Raw genomic sequence first — 19,317 nt, 5'->3', positions numbered from 1 at the left:
TAGGTACTTACATATACTGAATACTGATAAACAAACTCCATATTTTTATTTTATACTCAATATATTTTTGAATGCATGACTATCGCATACTACATTATACATACTTAAGATAAACTCTTACAAAAGTTGCAACCCATATCATATTGGATTCCTAGTGGAATTAGGAAAAATTTAACATTCTGTCTTTTTAAGTATTTTTGTTTTTATCTTAATATACTTTTACTAAATTTAAGTGTACAAAATATGTTATGGGAATTGAAACCACCCTTGTACGTAATTAGTAGTGTAACTATGTTGTAATTAATAACTCAAAACACTAATATAAATTTACACATGTTCATAACAAACGTAAATTCGTACAAATTACAAGCTTCACGTAAAAATGTTAAAGAATATTTCTTTGCTGGTAAGGGGTAACCAGAGCAGGACAGAACTGACAACGTTAATGTTATTATTGTCTAAATTATAACACATTTGATTGATATAAGTATTTAAATAACAATCAATAATAAATTATCATAGGTAGTATGTATACAGTGCCGGCCCAAGATACGGGCGAACCGGGCGGTAGCCCGGGGCGCATTTAATATACGAATATTTTATAAATTTTAGCGTAATATTTATTCACATTGACAATAATATAGCTAAATGACTAAATTATCTATGACAGAATATTCTGTTATATATTTATTTTTTTATAAATTTTACTCCACTTTCCAGTTTTTATTATTATATTAAAAATAATTAAAAAATAATATACAATGATAATATATTATATTCATTAACTCGGGAAAACCAAAAAAGTATGTGTTACAGCCGATACGTCTATAAATTGTATCCAAATAAGTTTTGCAATCCTTTACCTATCCATAAGTATAAGAATTTTAAACAAAATATGTAGGTAAGTATAAAAAGTATTAAATGTATTATGGAGCCTTTGATTAAGGGCGCCTTTCAAAAAATTTTCCCCAGCGTCAAAATACCTTGGGCCGGCCGTGTATGTAGTAATTTAGTATAGTCTAGTCATACTACACATTAAAGATCTTTTGGTATAGTTGTACATTTTTAAAATTCAGACTTGCATTAATCTTACAAAATTAACTATTTTGTTTATCGACTACAATCAACAATTCTGTTTGTTATGAAGACAAATCTTCAAATACTGGTACCTATATTATAATTTAGAACTTACAATACAATGAAATATGATTAGTGTTCAATAAGATATATTTCTTCACAAATTCTCAGTTTTAGTTTCAGGTGAAGATAAAAACAAGTTTACGATGGTTTATTTTTTTAGTTACACTTATGGTAGGTACCAGTTTACCGTTATCTAAAGCCAGTTAGTACTGACTACTGTTGACTTACTTGACTTCAGCTAGTATATAGTATAGGGATTATTAGTATAGTAGATACGTGAAATATAATTGTAATAACAATTTTATGCTATCAGATAACAGCTGACAAGCTAGCCATTATATTATTATTTTCCAAATATATATGGATGCATATAATACATCAGCTTTTTTCTCCTACTTGGCTACTTGATATTGATTCACATTAATATATTATTTTTAATATGAAAATTATTTATTTATACTAAAATGTAGAAAATTCAATGCGTATTAAATTAAACAATGATTGATCTCTATTACTAATAATGCATCGATTGGCTACAGGAAACAAAGTGAAAAACTTTCATGATAAAAATCATTAAAATAGAAACGCGAAAATGTAAACTCAACTCAATGATAACAATATAATTATATTCATCGTATATAACACCTAACATTGTAAAAATGCCTAGTGTATTGAAACAATCAAATAAAAAAAAAAGACAACAATAATATGCACATTTTGCAATCCGAAGTGTATGTTTAACGTCTATACATTAAAGGTCCTCCATTCTCCAACCCCTCCTCAACATATTATTTTGTTTTCTCTATCTGTCTCATATGTAATATATCAACAAATGTACTTATTCCGCACTTGCATGGTTATATTATACGATTCTCTGAATCCGTTTAGGGTACAAGAACCTATTTTGCGTTTTATAAAAAAAAGTTTGTTTCCTGTTTTTAAATTGTGTCATTGTTTTTTTTTCGAGATAAGCATGTTTTAATACTAACTGAATTTTTTTTTTAACCCATTAAAATAACTACTTAGAGGATTTCAGCGCACTATTTGTTTTCTCTGTCTCACTCGCGTACAACACAGACAAAACGCATTCACACAAAATCTTTTTTTTTATTTTATCTTAGAAATTAGAGTAAAATTACCCACCATAAAAACTATAGAGATGAATATTTTTGAGAGTATAAAATATCGATTTTTTTATTATAATTATAATAATTATCATTCTTAGAGTAATATCTCAGTGTTTTTGGTTTTTTTTTATGTACCTTAATGTGTTGATAACATTTTTTTTGTTCTGTGGTCAAAAATCTTGGACATTCAATGCAAATCTCCTCGTGAGATTTTTACACTGGTTACAAAAAACCGAATGTATACCTGTACAATATAGACACAATTTCTACAAGTGGCGTAAATTAATTGGTATATAGTTTACATATACCTACTGTATAGTATATTAAAGTGATGACTATATAAAATAAAAACCAATTAAGTAACATAACGAAAACGTTTATTCGTCTAAATCTACATACGATTTTGACAGTATAGCCATCTTATCGTTGATACGTATAATTTTTTATCTAAACTCATTCTCTGCAAAAACATCGCCTTAGGTTCGTGGTTAGAAAGGCTCAAAATCGATATCCAACTGACGTTATTATTCCGGCGGTAGATTGGTGGATCCAGGTATTCGACGTGCTCGTCCAAGTATGGAAATCCGATGTCGGCACGGTGTACCTACAAAATACGTATGGAAAACTTACCCTAACAGCCACAAACACGGAGACACAAAACGTCGAACGGGCGAACGCGCACAAGTGGATTCGAATGGACTGTCTGCAGGTGAATACAGCGGACCGTCCATCAGGGCACTCAAGTGATGCGAAGCGAACTCGGGACGAAAGCACACAATGGAGTACTACACAAACTTTCAAAGCCTGCAGTGGCGTTTGACAGCTGGTGACCAAACACTCGTTTTAAGCTATCTTTACATTACGGTATATAATATGTCAATAGCACCGCAACAAAACATTCGCCGGACGAATAATCTCTTCGTCTGGGTCATCCACATGACCTCGCATGCAGTGAGTGACGTCTATAGAAATAACATGGTGTGGTAGATTTCAAAGAAATTTAAAATTTTCAATCTAGGAAAAAATTAGAAATTTATCTAGATAATTATTATTGATAAAATTATCCGAAAAAAATGTAATAATATTAAATAATACATATTTCTTTTCAGTTGATATTTTATATTTGTATAATTTATAATATATATAGTATATTCCATAACTATTTGATTCTTTTAATATAATGTTATGTATACATTTTTTATAGTAAACAAAATCATTAAACAATGAAAATATTGATACTGCTTTGAAGAGCAATTAAGTACCTAACCTAACCACCAATGTTACGCGTAGTAGGTAGGTACTTATAATGATTATAACAGTACTACTTGGCCACATTAATATTATAGGCTTTTCTGCAGTGAGAGTCAACCACACAACGTCATTTCGTGTATTCGAATATTTTGTAATTTACAGAGAATCATAATTGCGTAGGTATTTACCTCACGTAATTAATAAAACATGCAGCATCTTGCAGCATCAATCAATTAGTTATCGATACTAAATAGTCTGCAAACGATTAGGAGGTACCTATACTGACTACACTTAAAGTCTTGACCTCAGTGGCGCCGAACCCTATGTTGAAGTCGGGTCATATTTTGAAAATTTAGGATAGGGCCGCTTTATATTGACCATTTTCCTCTCTACGGTATGCCATTTTTGCCGATATTAAGATGTTGGGCATCTTGAAATATTTTTCACCCTACTAGATGTTTAGGACTTCGGCACCACTGCTTGACCTTATATATTTATTACGTCAAACCTACAAATCATATCTATAATTTTGTAAGCATATTATAAATTATGTCCTTACAATATCATATAAATTATTATAAATAATAAGAAAAATATGTATCTCAAGATATTATTTATTGCAAAAAACGTTAAGTTCTGTTACCACGTTTTTTGTATAATATTATAAAATTAATGATAAATTATTAACGGTATTTATACGATTTTTCATCAATATTGCATGATTATATCAATATAATGTGGCTTGATGAGGCCGATTTACCTTCAATAGTTATCACTGTACATCCGTCTTGACCGTCTAGTTCTTAGCTATTAGTAATAATAGTAATGGAGTGTTTATAATAATATAGGTAGAGATTTTTTTTTTAAAACCATTAAGTGAAAGACGAAAAACATTGCACCCGTTTGTAATAGTTTTGATATTAACTTTTTCAAAGACGAACTTATGAATTATTTGTATTCCTTAATTTTCCTGTAAAACTTAGATGAACACTATAGAGACTTTTTCTTGCGAGATATTATATTTGTTTTTATTTTTGTATTTGACCATATATTTTATTCACAAATTATTATGTTATTGAAAATAAATTTTAAAAAAACGTTATTTTGTATTTAAGTGTTTAACTTTTAAATTATTTTTTACGTTTTTAGCTAAACAAATATTTTTTATTTAACTTACCAATTATTGTCCATGTATAAAATTATGACAGCGGCCAATATTGTCCGCACACGACACCAACAGTATAGCATATAGCCTACTTGCACACCATTTATTTATTTTTATTTTTTGCTTTGTAATTCATGTGATTTACCAATACAATATTTTACTAAGTACGATATCTATATTGTAACTTAATTGGTCAAACAACTACTAAGTTGATTAATGCTTGTCCTAGATTTTTAATTTAAACAATTAATAGGTAAGTAGGTAGAAAACATGCTACTGAGCTGAAGGTACGGAACGCATATTAAACATGATAACAATGCTAATAAGAAATCTCCCATTTTGTCTATTGAATTAAATGTTATTTTTCAAGAGTAAAGAATACTATTACCTATTGAAGACTGGAGTCTGGAGTTAAGTAATTTATTTAGATTTTAGACTAGTTAAATAGGTAATTGAATTATTGTGGTAGTAGATTAGCAATGCATAGTTAAATAATTGTTAACATTTAACATTTAATTGTCAGGTTTAAACAATATGCTTAAATCAATTTTGAACTTAAATGACTTGAGAGTTGAGTTTGAAAAGAAGTTTAGCTACACGGGTTCATATTTAAGATCAATATGGAGAGTATCAATAGGCACGTAGTGAGAGGCATTAGAAATCCTATGTTCTGGAAAGTTAATTAATTTTGATTTGATTTATTACCATATTACCCCAAGTTGAATACATACATCCATCTTAATATTATTATGTAAATATTAGATATTTCATTATTGGTATCCAATCTTCTTTTTACCGGGATCAATTCCATCAATGAAGAACAAGTGGGGGGGGGGGGGGTGTTATGTAAAATTGTGACTTAAAAAAAAAAAATTAAAACTTGTTCAAATTGTCATGTACTCATGTATTTAATAATGGTACAGTTGGATGTAATATTTTAGTGGGTTGCGAGTACATCCAATTATACTGTATGTTTATAAAAAGCTTCGTACTAACCTATCGCCTAAACATAAACCAAAAATATTTTCTTCTGTTTGTAATAATATAATATATTAGATTTAATAATATGATCAATTATCAATATGCATAAATATAAAATATGTCCTAGTCAAATAAAAATAATGGTATTACAATATTTACTTACGCTACATATTTACTAACGCTATCTAGTAACGAAATTCATTACCAATATACATAGATTCATATTTATGAAAAGATGTTTATTTTTAATTTAATATTTTTTTAGCTTTTAGATTTTCAGTCTTCAGTTTTGTATGGTTCTATTAATGAATGGTCTCTTCTTCATGTGATTCATGTTTTTGTATAGTTTTATTACTCTAAGGTATAAGCTTATCTTGATATCCTTATTACTTATTGTTTTCATTTTTTAAACAGATAAAATATATTCAAATTAAATAAATCCATTGAAAAAAATTCAAACCACCATTTTAAATTATAATTTTACTATTCACATGACATATTATGTCTATATTAATTATTTTATTTTAAGTTTGGACTAGCACGGAGGGCTAGTTATTAATAAATAGCTAGGTACCAGCTGGTAATTAAAAACACTAAATTTGAAGAACAAAAATATGTTTTGTCAATATTTCATGAACAAATTAAATTGCACAAGTTGTTAATGAGGTAAGTGCATAATTTATACTCATTTAATGAAATGGAAATAAAATAAGTCAACATATAAATTGATATTCTATCAGTGAATACCTCATACATATACATTATATTATAATATTTATATAAGTATAGATAACTACCTACCTATAGGACTAATATAGGTAATAGGTATAGACATTATAGTAGATACTCGATATATATAATAAATTCTAGATGATTGGTATTCTAACAAAGTATGACCTACCCAGCTACCCATATCCATAACTAAGGATTCCATAAGGAAATAACTAATAAGTACCTAATACTCAGTAGATATTTTGTATTACAAGTAAGTATTTAAAATAATAAATGCTACATTCTATTATTTATATTATCTAAATATATAATATATATCTATAGATACCTATGTTTATACAATTATGAACCATAACCATTTGATACATATCACTTAAACATAAATTTTATGGATTCTAGCTGTTTCATCTTTCAGAGATCTTTTTTTATCGATTTTTATTGAACTTAATGATTTCAAGTACAAAATATTGAAGTAATTATTTAAATGACAATATTGTATCAGGTTGCAAAAAAAAAAATTGTAAAATTGATTGAACCAATAAAATATATTATTATTTAGCCATGGATATTAATAAATTCATATCCTCTCCTTAATAAAGGGGCCCCCTCGCCTCCTCTAAGGTGTTGTTCTTATACTTTTTTTTATTATTATTAAAATAGAATATTTACAATCTGTAACATAAGTACAATAAGCAAATAGGATTTTTTTTTTTTTACAAAATATTTACATGGTTATATAATTTGAGAAGGCTGTCCAGTGATAGAACACTCATACCTACGTAGATGGTGTTAAGGGTTCATTCATAATACTTAGGAAAAAATATTTAGTAAAAAAATTTTGACAAATTTTATTTTATTTTTAATATTCGCCGCCCTTCCCCCCTCCCCTTTATATCAGGCTAGATTCGCACTGAGTCTAGGTATTCAGCTGGTCGTCGCACGTACTAATAATGGTTAGGTATTAGGGTCACCATATTTTACTAGACAAAATCCGGGTCAAACATTTAATTTTAATTTTTTATAAACATATACTTTAACTTTAACTGTACAAATAAACAAATCACAATATTTCAAACTTCAAAATGTAAAGAATACATAATAAATGTAAAGTTATTAATTCGCGTCCGATGTGTCCTTCATCTCTAAAATTTAATATTATATAGACTGAGTTCTTCAACAACAAAAGTACTTAATAAAAAACAATTATAAATTATTGAAGTGTCATTTCGGGACAATTGTTCGTCCCGAAACACCAATCGCCTTCAGTCCCTAATAATAAGTTATAATATATTAATGAACATTTTAAAAAACATGTTCCTAATATTGTTCAAATAATTTAATAATATTATATAATATGTATAATATATACGTAACTATAATATTATTAAAATTGTATATTACCTATAGTTATTATTAGTAATATTAAATAAGTTCCAATGAAAATTGTTTCTAATTAAATGTATGTAAAAATAAATTTACCTAATTAAATGATAAAACAATGCACCAGCTATGATTGACGTAATGACGTTGTTTAATATATTTAACATAATATAGTAATATATCTGTTACCTATAACGTAAATTAACTATAATTTTTAATTAAAATATATAATATAATATATATTAAATTATAAGGAATAATAAAAGGAATTTTCAGTACACCTACGTTTATCAAACCTATAACATTGTAATTTGCAATATTGCACAGAACTTTGGTAAATAAAATGAAAACATTGAATATTTTTTGGCCGAGGAACAGACATGATATTGGCAAAAATATATTTAGGTTAAGGTCAAATCTTTGAATAGTATTCTGTAGTCAAAAAAGTGATTAACGCGCAAGTTAAATACTTGTAAACTTCTTATATTTTCACACTTTATATGGGCATATAGATGTGCCTTATGAATAGGTAGAATAGGTAGATAGGTACATCATATTGGTATTACGCATTCACATACTTGTTGGGCAAACAATACTATTGTTGGTTTTATCAAATAATATTAAATATTAATTACATCATTAACAATATAAATTATAAATAAAATGATTTTTGGCCAAGTAAATAGACTATACCTACTGATTGTAACTAAATTATAATTTTAATTTGAAAATGTAGAATATAGATTAGGTTAGGTTACTTTCTTATATCATATACATATAAATTTTATTAAGAAATGAAATATTATTAGATTGGCACCTGAAGATTTAATTTAATTTTAGACTCATAAATTAGAAAAAAATAATATGCCGCTATATATTACCATGCCAACGAATATAGTGTGATTTTCTGTTACTATTTGCTTACTCTCATAAAATCATACACGCGTGCAGTACTGCAGCAGTGTAATTAATATGTAGTGAATAAAGTAACAAGTAAGGTACCTAGATTAAACTATACGACCTATAACTAGTAACTACTATCTATATAATATATTTTGTAACGTTGATAGCATCAACTACAATATTCCATTCATGTATATTGTTTAGTTGGTACTATACGTGCAATATATATATTATATTGTAGAATTTTTTTTTTTATCTACTCCTTTAAGCCTAAGCTTGTGATGTAGTGGAGAGTAATAGTAATAATAGTAATTTAAATAGCAACATTAGAATAAAACAAAAATATTTGGGTATAGGTACATCCATTATAATTTAATATTTTTTTAGACCACAGTTTGACTCAAATATTCATCGCTCAATTAACATTAGTATAAAATCTTATGGTAATCACACTTATTACTTTTATGTGACTGATAACATAATATTATTAACATATTATATACCTAACTATACCTAACTATACCACAGAACAGAATTCTGATTAATTATCTATTAACCGATATAATAGTCGGTTATTATTTGTATTATTATTTATTAATTTAATAGGTTATAGGTACATTACAAGTATTTGAGCAGAAAGCCAGAAATCAAAACTGAAAAAAGTACAACATATAGCGTCGGGCGATTATTATTCACTACCCAGTGTCCCAGTCATCTGACGTTGCAGTTTACACCACGGCCAACCTGCAGTTGAACATTTTATTTGTATACAGACTAAACCGGCTTAATAACGACTACTTATGCACAATTTTACTATTAAAGTTACAGTATAAATGTTAAATAATAAATAAGTTTACTTAAGTCAATTATAAATTATAATACAATTTGAAAAAAGTAGGATCCACATTAGTTATTGGCATTATCCGTTTTAGAGACGCATCTTGCATTGTCGGAATATTATTGTCTCCAAAGATAGGTAGATAACATGTAATGAGTGACAAAAAATTACAGTATTCTCAGCTGGAACTTGGAGCATAACTTAATAGAACTAATGTGGGGTCCATAAAGGTGAAGAAAAGATAGAAGAGGGGTGGTAGATTCCACATTGCTATTCGCCACCGTTAGCAAAAATGAAAAACAAATAGGAAAACAAAAATAAATATGCTTTACATTCAGTTTGATAACTGAAACGGAGCATATAAGTACGCGGATATCTGCGAACGCCAATGATATTTCGCTGATATTTCAAATTTCGCGGGCTTCGTTGGACGCATCCAAAGACATTCTTGTTTAAATTATCAATAACGTTTACACTGCTCCGCCTCCCGCCCACCGTCCAATAAACAGCTGCCTGCGCAACAATACACAAAAATTTTCTGAGTGATTGTCGAATGTTGATTTGTGTGCGTAATAGCTTGAAAACCTGTGTCGATTGTCGAAAGTTTCAATAGTTCTACTCCTCTACTCTATTTTGGTTGTCAATATTTTTGGATTACATTGTATGATACGTTTTTATCTATACGGTGAGGATTATCGATAGACATAGGTACGTGTTGGGAAAGCGAAACAAATAAATACATATTATTACTCGCATAATATAATATAATATAATATACAACATATACGTATATAATATAACAATTAAATTTCTGAGGTAAGTACCGAACAAAAGGTTATCATAATATAATATTATTTGGAGGACATGAACGCCAGTCCTTCCTGTTCAGAATTCGTTTTTATTAATGTATTCAATTTTCCCGAAAAATCCATAATTTATAATATTAATTATTACGTATTGCATTTTGGTAATCTATTTATGTCGAACAGCTTCACTAACCTACTTTAATTCAAAACTCAGTCTAAGTTGGTTATTATATTTTTTTTTTTTATCCAGCAGGTTTTACCATGTCTGTTTTGAATCATATGTGTGATGATCAGCCGGAGTGCCCATTGTGCATGGAAGCGTTTGAGGTGGATGACTTGAACTTCTTTCCATGTACATGTGGCTACCAGATATGTCGTTTCTGCTGGCATCGTATTCGTACCGATGAGAATGGCTTATGTCCAGCATGTCGTAAACCTTATCCCGAGGATCCGGCTGATTTCAAGCCGCTTAGTCGAGAAGAAGTAGCTAAATTAAAAGCAGAGAAACGACAAAAACATCAACAAAAAAAGAACAAAATCACTGAAGATAGAAAAGTGTTAAATAACATGCGGGTACTGCAAAAAAACTTAGTGTTTGTAGTTGGTCTGCCTAATCGGATATCAGAAGCTGAAGTAAATATTCAAGCATTATTTATGTACTCGTTTCCACAGTTTTTTAACATTAATATTTCTATTGAATATTAATCACCTTTTATCATAAGTGTATTTATTAGAAGGCATGTATTCAACTATTATTTCAAAAAAAAAAAAAAAAAATAACCTAATTTTATAGCAATAATCTCATGAGAAATTATAAAGTAAATATTTATATATATCTAATATAGATACTAAGTATTTAAAATTAACATATGCATGTATGATAACATTGTTTTGTTGATTATTATTATCAAGGTCTAGAATTCAAAACCATTAAAACAAACATTATTATAAAAAGTAATATAATATATGTTAAAACCCAAAAACTAAGTTATAATTTTACTGAGGTAGATAAGTAACTTAATATACCTATTACTCATATTGATATCTAAAAAAATAATAATACAAATTAAAAACATATTTATGTACACTGTTATGATAATTCATTAAAAGAAGTTAGTATATTACAGTTTTGTTGTAGTAATGAACACTTTTTGAGTATCAATAAACAACAATAAAATTAATCAATTTGCTCAATTATATATGCTGATAATTTTCAATATGTTACTCGGAATTCAAGGTTGCTTATTTTAAAAATTATGTGTACGCTTTTTCATTTCATTCAAGTTTAATGTTATAAAGAATTTTTTTTATATTTCTGACTTAGAGAAAAAACATAATATGCTAAGATCTTCTATTTCAATATTATTCAATTTTTGGGAATTTTTGTCTTATAATTTCATTCTATTATGATCAGGCTCAGATTAACCCAAAAGCAAAAAATGCATGTACGTTTGGCTCCAAACGTGTATGTGTCTCATGTTTTACATATATTATCCTTATAACAAATAATATTCAGCAGTGTTTTAAATAAATGTTCAATAAACCAATAGGAAATTATGATTATTTTATCGCCTGCGTTATACAATCTGTACTGTACTATTGAAAAAACATCATTTGATAATGTTTTAAAGCAGAATTTATTATACAATGTACCATATTATTAATTTGGTAATTAAAAATGTCTTACAGCTTATTACAAAATTATTTTCTCATAAGTTTAATTTTAAGAAAATTTGGTTGTGCTTTGATATATACTCTACATTTAGATGTATACATTGGGCTACAAGTTGGTTCATGCAGTTTGCCCATTTTTTTTTAGTGTACTCCTATATTAGGTGTGAGTATACAAGGTATAATAATATGACCTGATAAATTAAATAACTTTTGTTCTTATCAATATTAAAAATAAAAAATCTGATACATAATATTAATGTATAGATTCTTGTGTTACATGTCCAGTATTTCAATTATTAATTTTATTTTTTAGTTCTATAAAAATTGTATATATATATTATAGAGAAATCTAAATAGCTTATTTCTCGACCTAATTTGTTATTGTTAATGTTAAAAAATGTTTAGTCAAGTAGCTTATTTTTATTATTTTTTTTTTGTTTTAGAGTAAATTAATTCAAAACAACTTTTTTTTAAATATTCTTTTGGTATTTTTGGGTGTAAATCTTAAAATGTTTAAGATCTATAGAATTTCTATATGTTTGACTAATATCAACTTATCATTTATTTGTTCTTTTTGTCACAATCTTGTATACTAAATGTAAATTTAAAAAAGATAATCATGAATTTTAAATTTACCAAATGTCGACACAAGTATTAATGAAAACAGTGTTTTTATTACAATTTGTATTTGTACAAAAATTACTATTTCATAATATGTAAATCTTTATAGTAAAATACTTGATCATACATTTAGTAACTATATCAAAATTAGTAGACTGAAAATTAAATTTTTTGTTCTATTACAAAAGACTATTTCTTAGTAACTGTTCTAGTATGATTTTTCTCATAATATTTCTTTCAAAACAAATATAAATTTAATAATCTATATGACTATATATACAAAAAACAAGTTATATTCTCTTATCGAACAAAATAATTATATAAAAATAGTATCATATAATAATCAATAGCAAATCAAAAAGTATATTGACTAATTAAGAATGTTCTATTAATATTATTTTGAATTATTTATAGAAAAGTCTTAAAATATTAAAACGATTAATTCATATTTTATTTTAACCAATCTTATCATTAAATATTTAAATATCGAATATTTATGTTAATATAATGTATTAATATAAATTTAATATAAAGATTACATGCATTTTAATTTATAATTCATAATAAACAATAATTATTTATTTTAACTATATATATACATAAATTAAAAATACTAAAATAAGTTTTATTTGATCAATGTGTAGCTTATATATTTGAATTTGACTATATTTGGTAATATTGTGACATTTTAGACGCTCAAGAAACATGAATATTTTGGAAAATTTGGGAAAATATTAAAAGTTGTTATAAATCAAAGTACTTCGTATATTGGCACACAGGTAAAATAACATAGTTATTCTAATAATATTATTTTTTACTTCATAAATATATTTACCATCTCAAATGTATTTTTAATTCTCAGGGTCCAAGTGCAAGTGCTTATGTAACATACTCAAGATGCGAAGATGCGCTTAGGGCTATACTTGCTGTCAACAATGTCATTATAGATAATAGAATATTAAAAGCATCTTTGGGTACAACAAAATATTGTTCAAATTTTATGAAAAATCAACCTTGTCCAAAAACTGATTGCATGTATTTACACGATATGGGTAAATAGTTAATTATTGCATACTTTATTTTATTTATAAATATGAATAAATATATCTATAGGAGAACCAGAAGCAAGTTTTACAAAAGATGAAATGCAGCAGGGTAGACATCAAGAATATGAAAAGAAATTATATGAGCAATACAATGTTGTGTTAAGGTATGTCATTATTATTATCATTCAAAATTAGCTCTTCACTTTTGTTTTTATTTCACTGTATAGTAGAAGACCAGAAAATTCTCCTCCTATTCAAATTTCTTCAGGTAATAATGGTATGATTGAAAATTTGTCACAAAATAACAAAGAATCTTGGCCTTCTCTCAATAATGGTACATCACGCAATGATTCCCCAGGTAAATTATTTATTTACTTATATTAGTTGACATCATACAATTATTGTATACTTATTGATTCAATTTTATATAGTTGAAGATGATAAATTATATGAAGTTGAATTTAATTTAACTAATCACAATTCACACTCTGATAAAACTTTAGAAAAAGGGGAATCTCAAAATGTTAAAATCAATGGTCATAAAAACAAAAAGAAATCTAGTTCACCAGAAAATAGGTTTGTAGTTAATTTATTTTTAATGATTTAAAAATATTAACTTTACTAATTACAATGTTGTATTTTTCAGGAAAGGTAAGGTCAAAACTCCAAGTTCTATACCTTCAGCTGAAGAAGAACAATTAAGTACATTAGATGGTGAATGTACTGAAAATAAAAGAAATTTGATTAAAGAAATTTGGAATAATGAACCATCTCTTAGCAATAACCAATTAGAAAACGAAACCCAAAGCGGTATGTACTGAATTTATTACACTTTTCACTTAACATTGAATTTGACATAACTTAGGTCATCTATAACTGTCTAAAATATAATTTTATTTATTTTCTATTACTATTATCTCGGGGGCATGTAGACAAGTACTCATTGACCAATGCAATTTTTTTTAAATTGAGATTAAGTTTTGTTAATAATTAATTTTCATGATGATTTAGACGTATTTGTTCTATTTTAGAGCTTATTTTTATACAGGGTTATCTAATATTATTTGATTATTGCAGCATTTTATATAAAATGTACCTTATTTCTTATTTTATTTACACTCCAATTTAATTTCTTTAGTATCACACTTTATGTTGGTATGCATTATTTCATAATCCTTTCTCTTTAGCATGTTTACAGATTGTTCAATACATTGTATTAAGTTACTTAATATACTTAAGCATAGTCAATTTTTTATTTTTTACTTATCTTCATACTTCATATTATGCACTTAAAAAAGCTATCAAAGCACCTTTGTATAACCATTTTTAATTAATTATTTTTAATTTTATGTATAACCATGTTTAATTAATTATTTTTAATTTTATGTAAGTTATACATTTTAACCATTTATTTGAATTAATATTAACCACTATCTAGAAAAGCTAGACTACTCTTACTTGAAAATAATAACTGCTTAGTTTTTGGCTTCTGGCTTAATTTTTATGTGACCTATCTGAGACTTTTTCTGTAATTCACTGGTTCATTCCAGCCTGGTTAAAGCTTTTACTTGCTATTTTATTTTTATTTTTTTGTGGGAAGGAGCTTTTCTATTAGAACATCCAATGTTTTTAAAATCTTGGTATTTATGATTATTATTACTTACCAAAACCAAACAATTTGCTTACTAAATATTTTACCAGCCATATTTAAACTTTTGCCTCTTTAATTCAACGTCATTTTTTGTACCGTTTCTGTTTTTTTTTTCTATTCCTTGAGAACAAGGAATGAGATTTTTGCTCACATTTTAAGCAAAGAAATAAAATATCTCTCCATAAAAAAAATTCTAATTATGAAAATTTTTTAAACAATTATTTAATGTTAATCTAAATCATTATAATAGAACTGTCTCCCTCTATAATTCTCAATTTAGATTTCTCCCTTCATTGTTAGGTTTCTTTTTCTTGTTTTGAACTCTTTAACATTTTACTCTAACAATAATATTTATTTTTATGATTTTACTTTATTTAGAATCATTATTTGAAAATCCACAAAAGCCAGCTTCAATATTTGAACAAGATAACAATAATTCATTTTTCTCTTCAAATTTCTCTAAATTAACAAATGGTAAAACCAGTCCTGGTAAGATAATGTTTTGTTATACTTGTTAATTTACCCCTGCAGTATTCATTTTTTGTATTCATTGTGTACAGTAATAAACAGTGAACCCGATTGGAGTCCTCCAGTTAGTGCAATTTTACCTCCAATACCAGATGTCCTACCACAAGTACAAACATCTGAAGATTGGCAAGCAGCATTTGGTTTCTCAAATAGTAGTAATAATTCTCAGAATAATTATCCATCTTCTGATTTAAATAGAACAATGGTAAATATCAAATACATTGGTTTGTATGATATATATAAATAAATATATTTAAAAAAAGTGTATTCATGAATTTGTTGTGTATTTCAGTTAAATTTACCATCAGATGATGAAATATTTGATTCAGTTTCGGTTACACAACGTGCACTTTCAGAATATATGGAACAACAAAATCATATTAATATGTATCAATCTAGACTTCAAAATTCCGGGTACAAATACAATTTAATGATGCCTTGCTTAAAAATGACTGACTACAATTTTATATGTCTAACAATGCTATCAATTATTTTTTTAAGGTTTCCTTATTGCACAAAATTAATGGATAATCTTCATATAAACAATACAGCTCCAACAAGAACATGTTTACCGCCTCCTGGATTTTCATCGGCTCCTAATCAAGTCAATTCCTATGGTATCAGTATTCCTCGTAACACAGGTAATTTTAAATTTTATATACTTCAGATTCTAAAAATTAATGTTTAAATAATAATATTACAAAATTGCATCAATCAATTATTATGAAATCAACTATTTATAGGTCTAGGAATGTAATACCTTAAACATTTGAAATAATTCAGTAATAAAACACCTCATTTTTCATTTTAAACAAATTGTATACCATAAAATATTTCTTAATTGTATTTAATTAAAAATTTTGCAGAACTGCATTTTATCTGGAAAAAAAAATATTATTCCCATTTAATTTTCTGTTACCACTTATAAGCTTGATTTTTACATAATACAGATTTGTTTGAGATACAGTGAAACCGCTCTATAACAGAATTGCAAAGAACCAAACATCTCTCCAAATCTCCAATATAAATAGTTTTCCGTCATAGAGAGGTAGAAATTAAATATAATGTTTGCACTAGGATTATTGACATTTTCTGTAATAAGGAGGATTTCGTTTAATAGAGGGTCCGTAATAGAGAGGTTTTACTGTATAATGATTCATAATACTGCCCTGCTAAGCAAAAGTGCCGTAACTCGAAAAAAATAAAAAAAATAGAGTTAGTTACGACATCTGATAATCTTATCAGTTTTACACTATAAATATAAATAAAATATCCCTAAAATTATTTTAAACAGGCAATAAAATCAATTATCTAGATTTAAAAACTCCAGGTAGGTAGGTAACAAAAAAAATTTAGAAATATTAAGTAAGAATGCTGCATCTTACTCTTACTAAGCATAAACGTCGTAAATATGTTTATAGATACAGCGTTTTCGCATAACATTTTCATGTTCTACCTGAGTTACGGCGATTATCTAACATTTTGACTTTTTTTCTGAATTAACGGCAATATAATATATTAATAGTTTTCAAATTGCTATCTTTAATATTATTTGGAAATAAAATTGATAAGTTTGTCATAAAACCATAATGCATTATCCAATTCATAATTATTAGACAATTATTTTTTTTTTTTAATTTAACGATAAAATTTATTTATTTGTAATAAAACTCATGTTTATAATTATTGTACTTGATATAATTTGTTTTCATATTTAAATAATTTAATTATATAAATTTATATACTGCATGTCACTCTAGTAAATACATTTTTAGATGAATTATTATTTTTAAGCAATAATGCCGTAAAATTTGCTTACAGCATTTATCCTTAATACATAAAAGTATTAACAGCTTATATTGCCAAGTAATAACATAAAAGTAACTTTTATTTGTATAATAAGCGAATAATACTTTTAAATTATTATTTCATTGCATTCCTTGTCAAAAAAAAACTATAAATGTGGATATGTTTTATACTTAATCAAAATTCAAATAGAGAAATAGACTAATGAATAATAAAGGTATAATAAATGAAAAATACAAAACTAATAATTTGATTTTTACAGCACTTTTGCTTAGTGGGGCAGAACATTTCAGTTATATAAAATTAAAACAATTATTTTTTTGCAAACCTTAAAATTAAAAAAATTAAATAAAATTTTAATGCAAAATACCCCAATGCTTAAAACATAACCTTTAAATAAAATATTGTTAAAAAAAGTCATAATCTAAACTTATGATTAAAAAATACTTATAACTATATACTATATATAGTAGTAGTAGTATATATACTATATACACTTATACTTATAAGTGAGAACAGTGTAGTTAATGTTAAAAAACAATGCTGAGTGCATAAAAAAAATTCCAGCTCTAATTATATAATATATTTAAAATAACGACTAATCATCTGAGTATTGTTGATGCATTGAGTAGTATCTATTAAGATCATGAATGTAAATAAAAAAATTAGAGAATCAAAACATCCACAGTTCAATATCTAACTTTGTATTTTATATACAGGTAACACTAATAAATTACCACAAAATAATCCATTTGCATTACAACAACAATTACGTCAGTCATCTTCTCATAGTGAGTGTCAACAAATTATAAACTTAATATATACAACTCATATGTTTTATGTAATGTAAATTCATACTATTCAGATTTGGATTGGTCATCAATAGATCCAGCAATAGTTACAGCAACTCCACATTGCAATTTATATACAACACCACCACCACCACCAGGTTTTAATATGAGACAATCGTTTGATACAAATCTATGGTTGTTCAACAACCTCATATAAATGTGCCTTTACCTCCATGTGATACTTGCGCAAAAAAAAAGAAATAGTAATGCAGACATTTATTTCAATTTTGGTGCGTATTGAATTATTATTTGTAAAAATGTTATATATATATAATAATTTATAAACTAAATTTTTTTTTTAATTTTTTTTTTATAGATAATGAAATTCTAACAAAATCCATGCAATATATTATATATTAATTTATTGGATTGTTTACAATTCAAGGAAATAAAAATTGCCAAACATTAATTATTAATACATTTATTATCTTAATTATTATTCTTATATATTATACAAATTGATTATCTTAAAATATTTAGAGCTTCTTTCAACATAATTTTATTATTATTTCATTTAGTTAATAGTTCTTAAAACATCGCCTAATCAATTATTAACTCTGTTGAAATTTCTGGAGGTAAATACGTACTGTGCAAATGGAATATTAAAACAATTTATTAAATTCTTATATTGATTACTGTTTTATTTGCTCAAAACCATGTTATTGAATTGAGTAAATGACAAATAAATGAAATGAGATATTGTCTACTCTTGACTTTTAATACATCTTTATTTTAGTATAATTTTATTGTTAATCTTTTATAAATAAGCCAACTGATTAGGACATAAATTTTAAAATTCTCATATGATATTTATTAT

The 19,317-nt window shown here is 26.2% G+C and overlaps 1 protein-coding gene across 6 annotated transcripts; it reads left to right on the top strand.

The window, feature by feature from the left end:
* The first annotated feature begins 10,070 nt into the window (after window positions 1-10,070).
* Cnot4 (CCR4-NOT transcription complex subunit 4) lies at window positions 10,071-19,206 on the top strand. Of its 6 annotated transcripts, none has more exons than XM_015513281.2 (15): window positions 10,071-10,225; window positions 10,577-10,956; window positions 13,311-13,397; window positions 13,481-13,670; window positions 13,732-13,828; window positions 13,892-14,022; window positions 14,096-14,240; window positions 14,311-14,474; window positions 15,694-15,804; window positions 15,876-16,048; window positions 16,136-16,257; window positions 16,345-16,484; window positions 18,369-18,440; window positions 18,515-18,730; window positions 18,817-19,206. In XM_015513281.2, the coding sequence occupies exons 2-14, from the start codon at window positions 10,585-10,587 to the stop codon at window positions 18,655-18,657; spliced, it is 1,947 nt and encodes a 648-aa protein (XP_015368767.1). In that variant the 5' UTR covers window positions 10,071-10,225; window positions 10,577-10,584; the 3' UTR covers window positions 18,658-18,730; window positions 18,817-19,206. The 6 variants fall into 6 exon arrangements, with proteins under 6 accessions (XP_015368767.1, XP_015368766.1, XP_089075107.1 ...); XM_015513280.2 differs by having other exon boundaries at window positions 10,072-10,225; window positions 10,574-10,956; XM_089218981.1 differs by having other exon boundaries at window positions 10,077-10,202; window positions 13,895-14,022.
* Window positions 19,207-19,317: the final 111 nt, after the last annotated feature.

Source organism: Diuraphis noxia, unplaced genomic scaffold (assembly GCF_037042655.1).
Source record: "Diuraphis noxia isolate RWA-SAM2 unplaced genomic scaffold, SU_Dnox_SAM2 contig0002, whole genome shotgun sequence".
Classification (NCBI taxonomy): domain Eukaryota; kingdom Metazoa; phylum Arthropoda; class Insecta; order Hemiptera; family Aphididae; genus Diuraphis; species Diuraphis noxia.
Note: the sequence above shows the minus strand (reverse complement) of the source record. Positions and strands in the feature narration are given on the sequence as shown.

Bases quoted from the DNA above. Each gene is read 5' to 3' on its own strand.
- Cnot4 (XM_089218980.1), top strand. From the start codon at position 10,181: ATGATACGTTTTTATCTATACG. The intron at 13,829-13,891 runs GTATGTCATTAT...TTCACTGTATAG, and splicing joins CAATACAATGTTGTGTTAAG to TAGAAGACCAGAAAATTCTC. The intron at 16,485-18,368 runs GTAATTTTAAAT...TTTTATATACAG, and splicing joins CAGTATTCCTCGTAACACAG to GTAACACTAATAAATTACCA.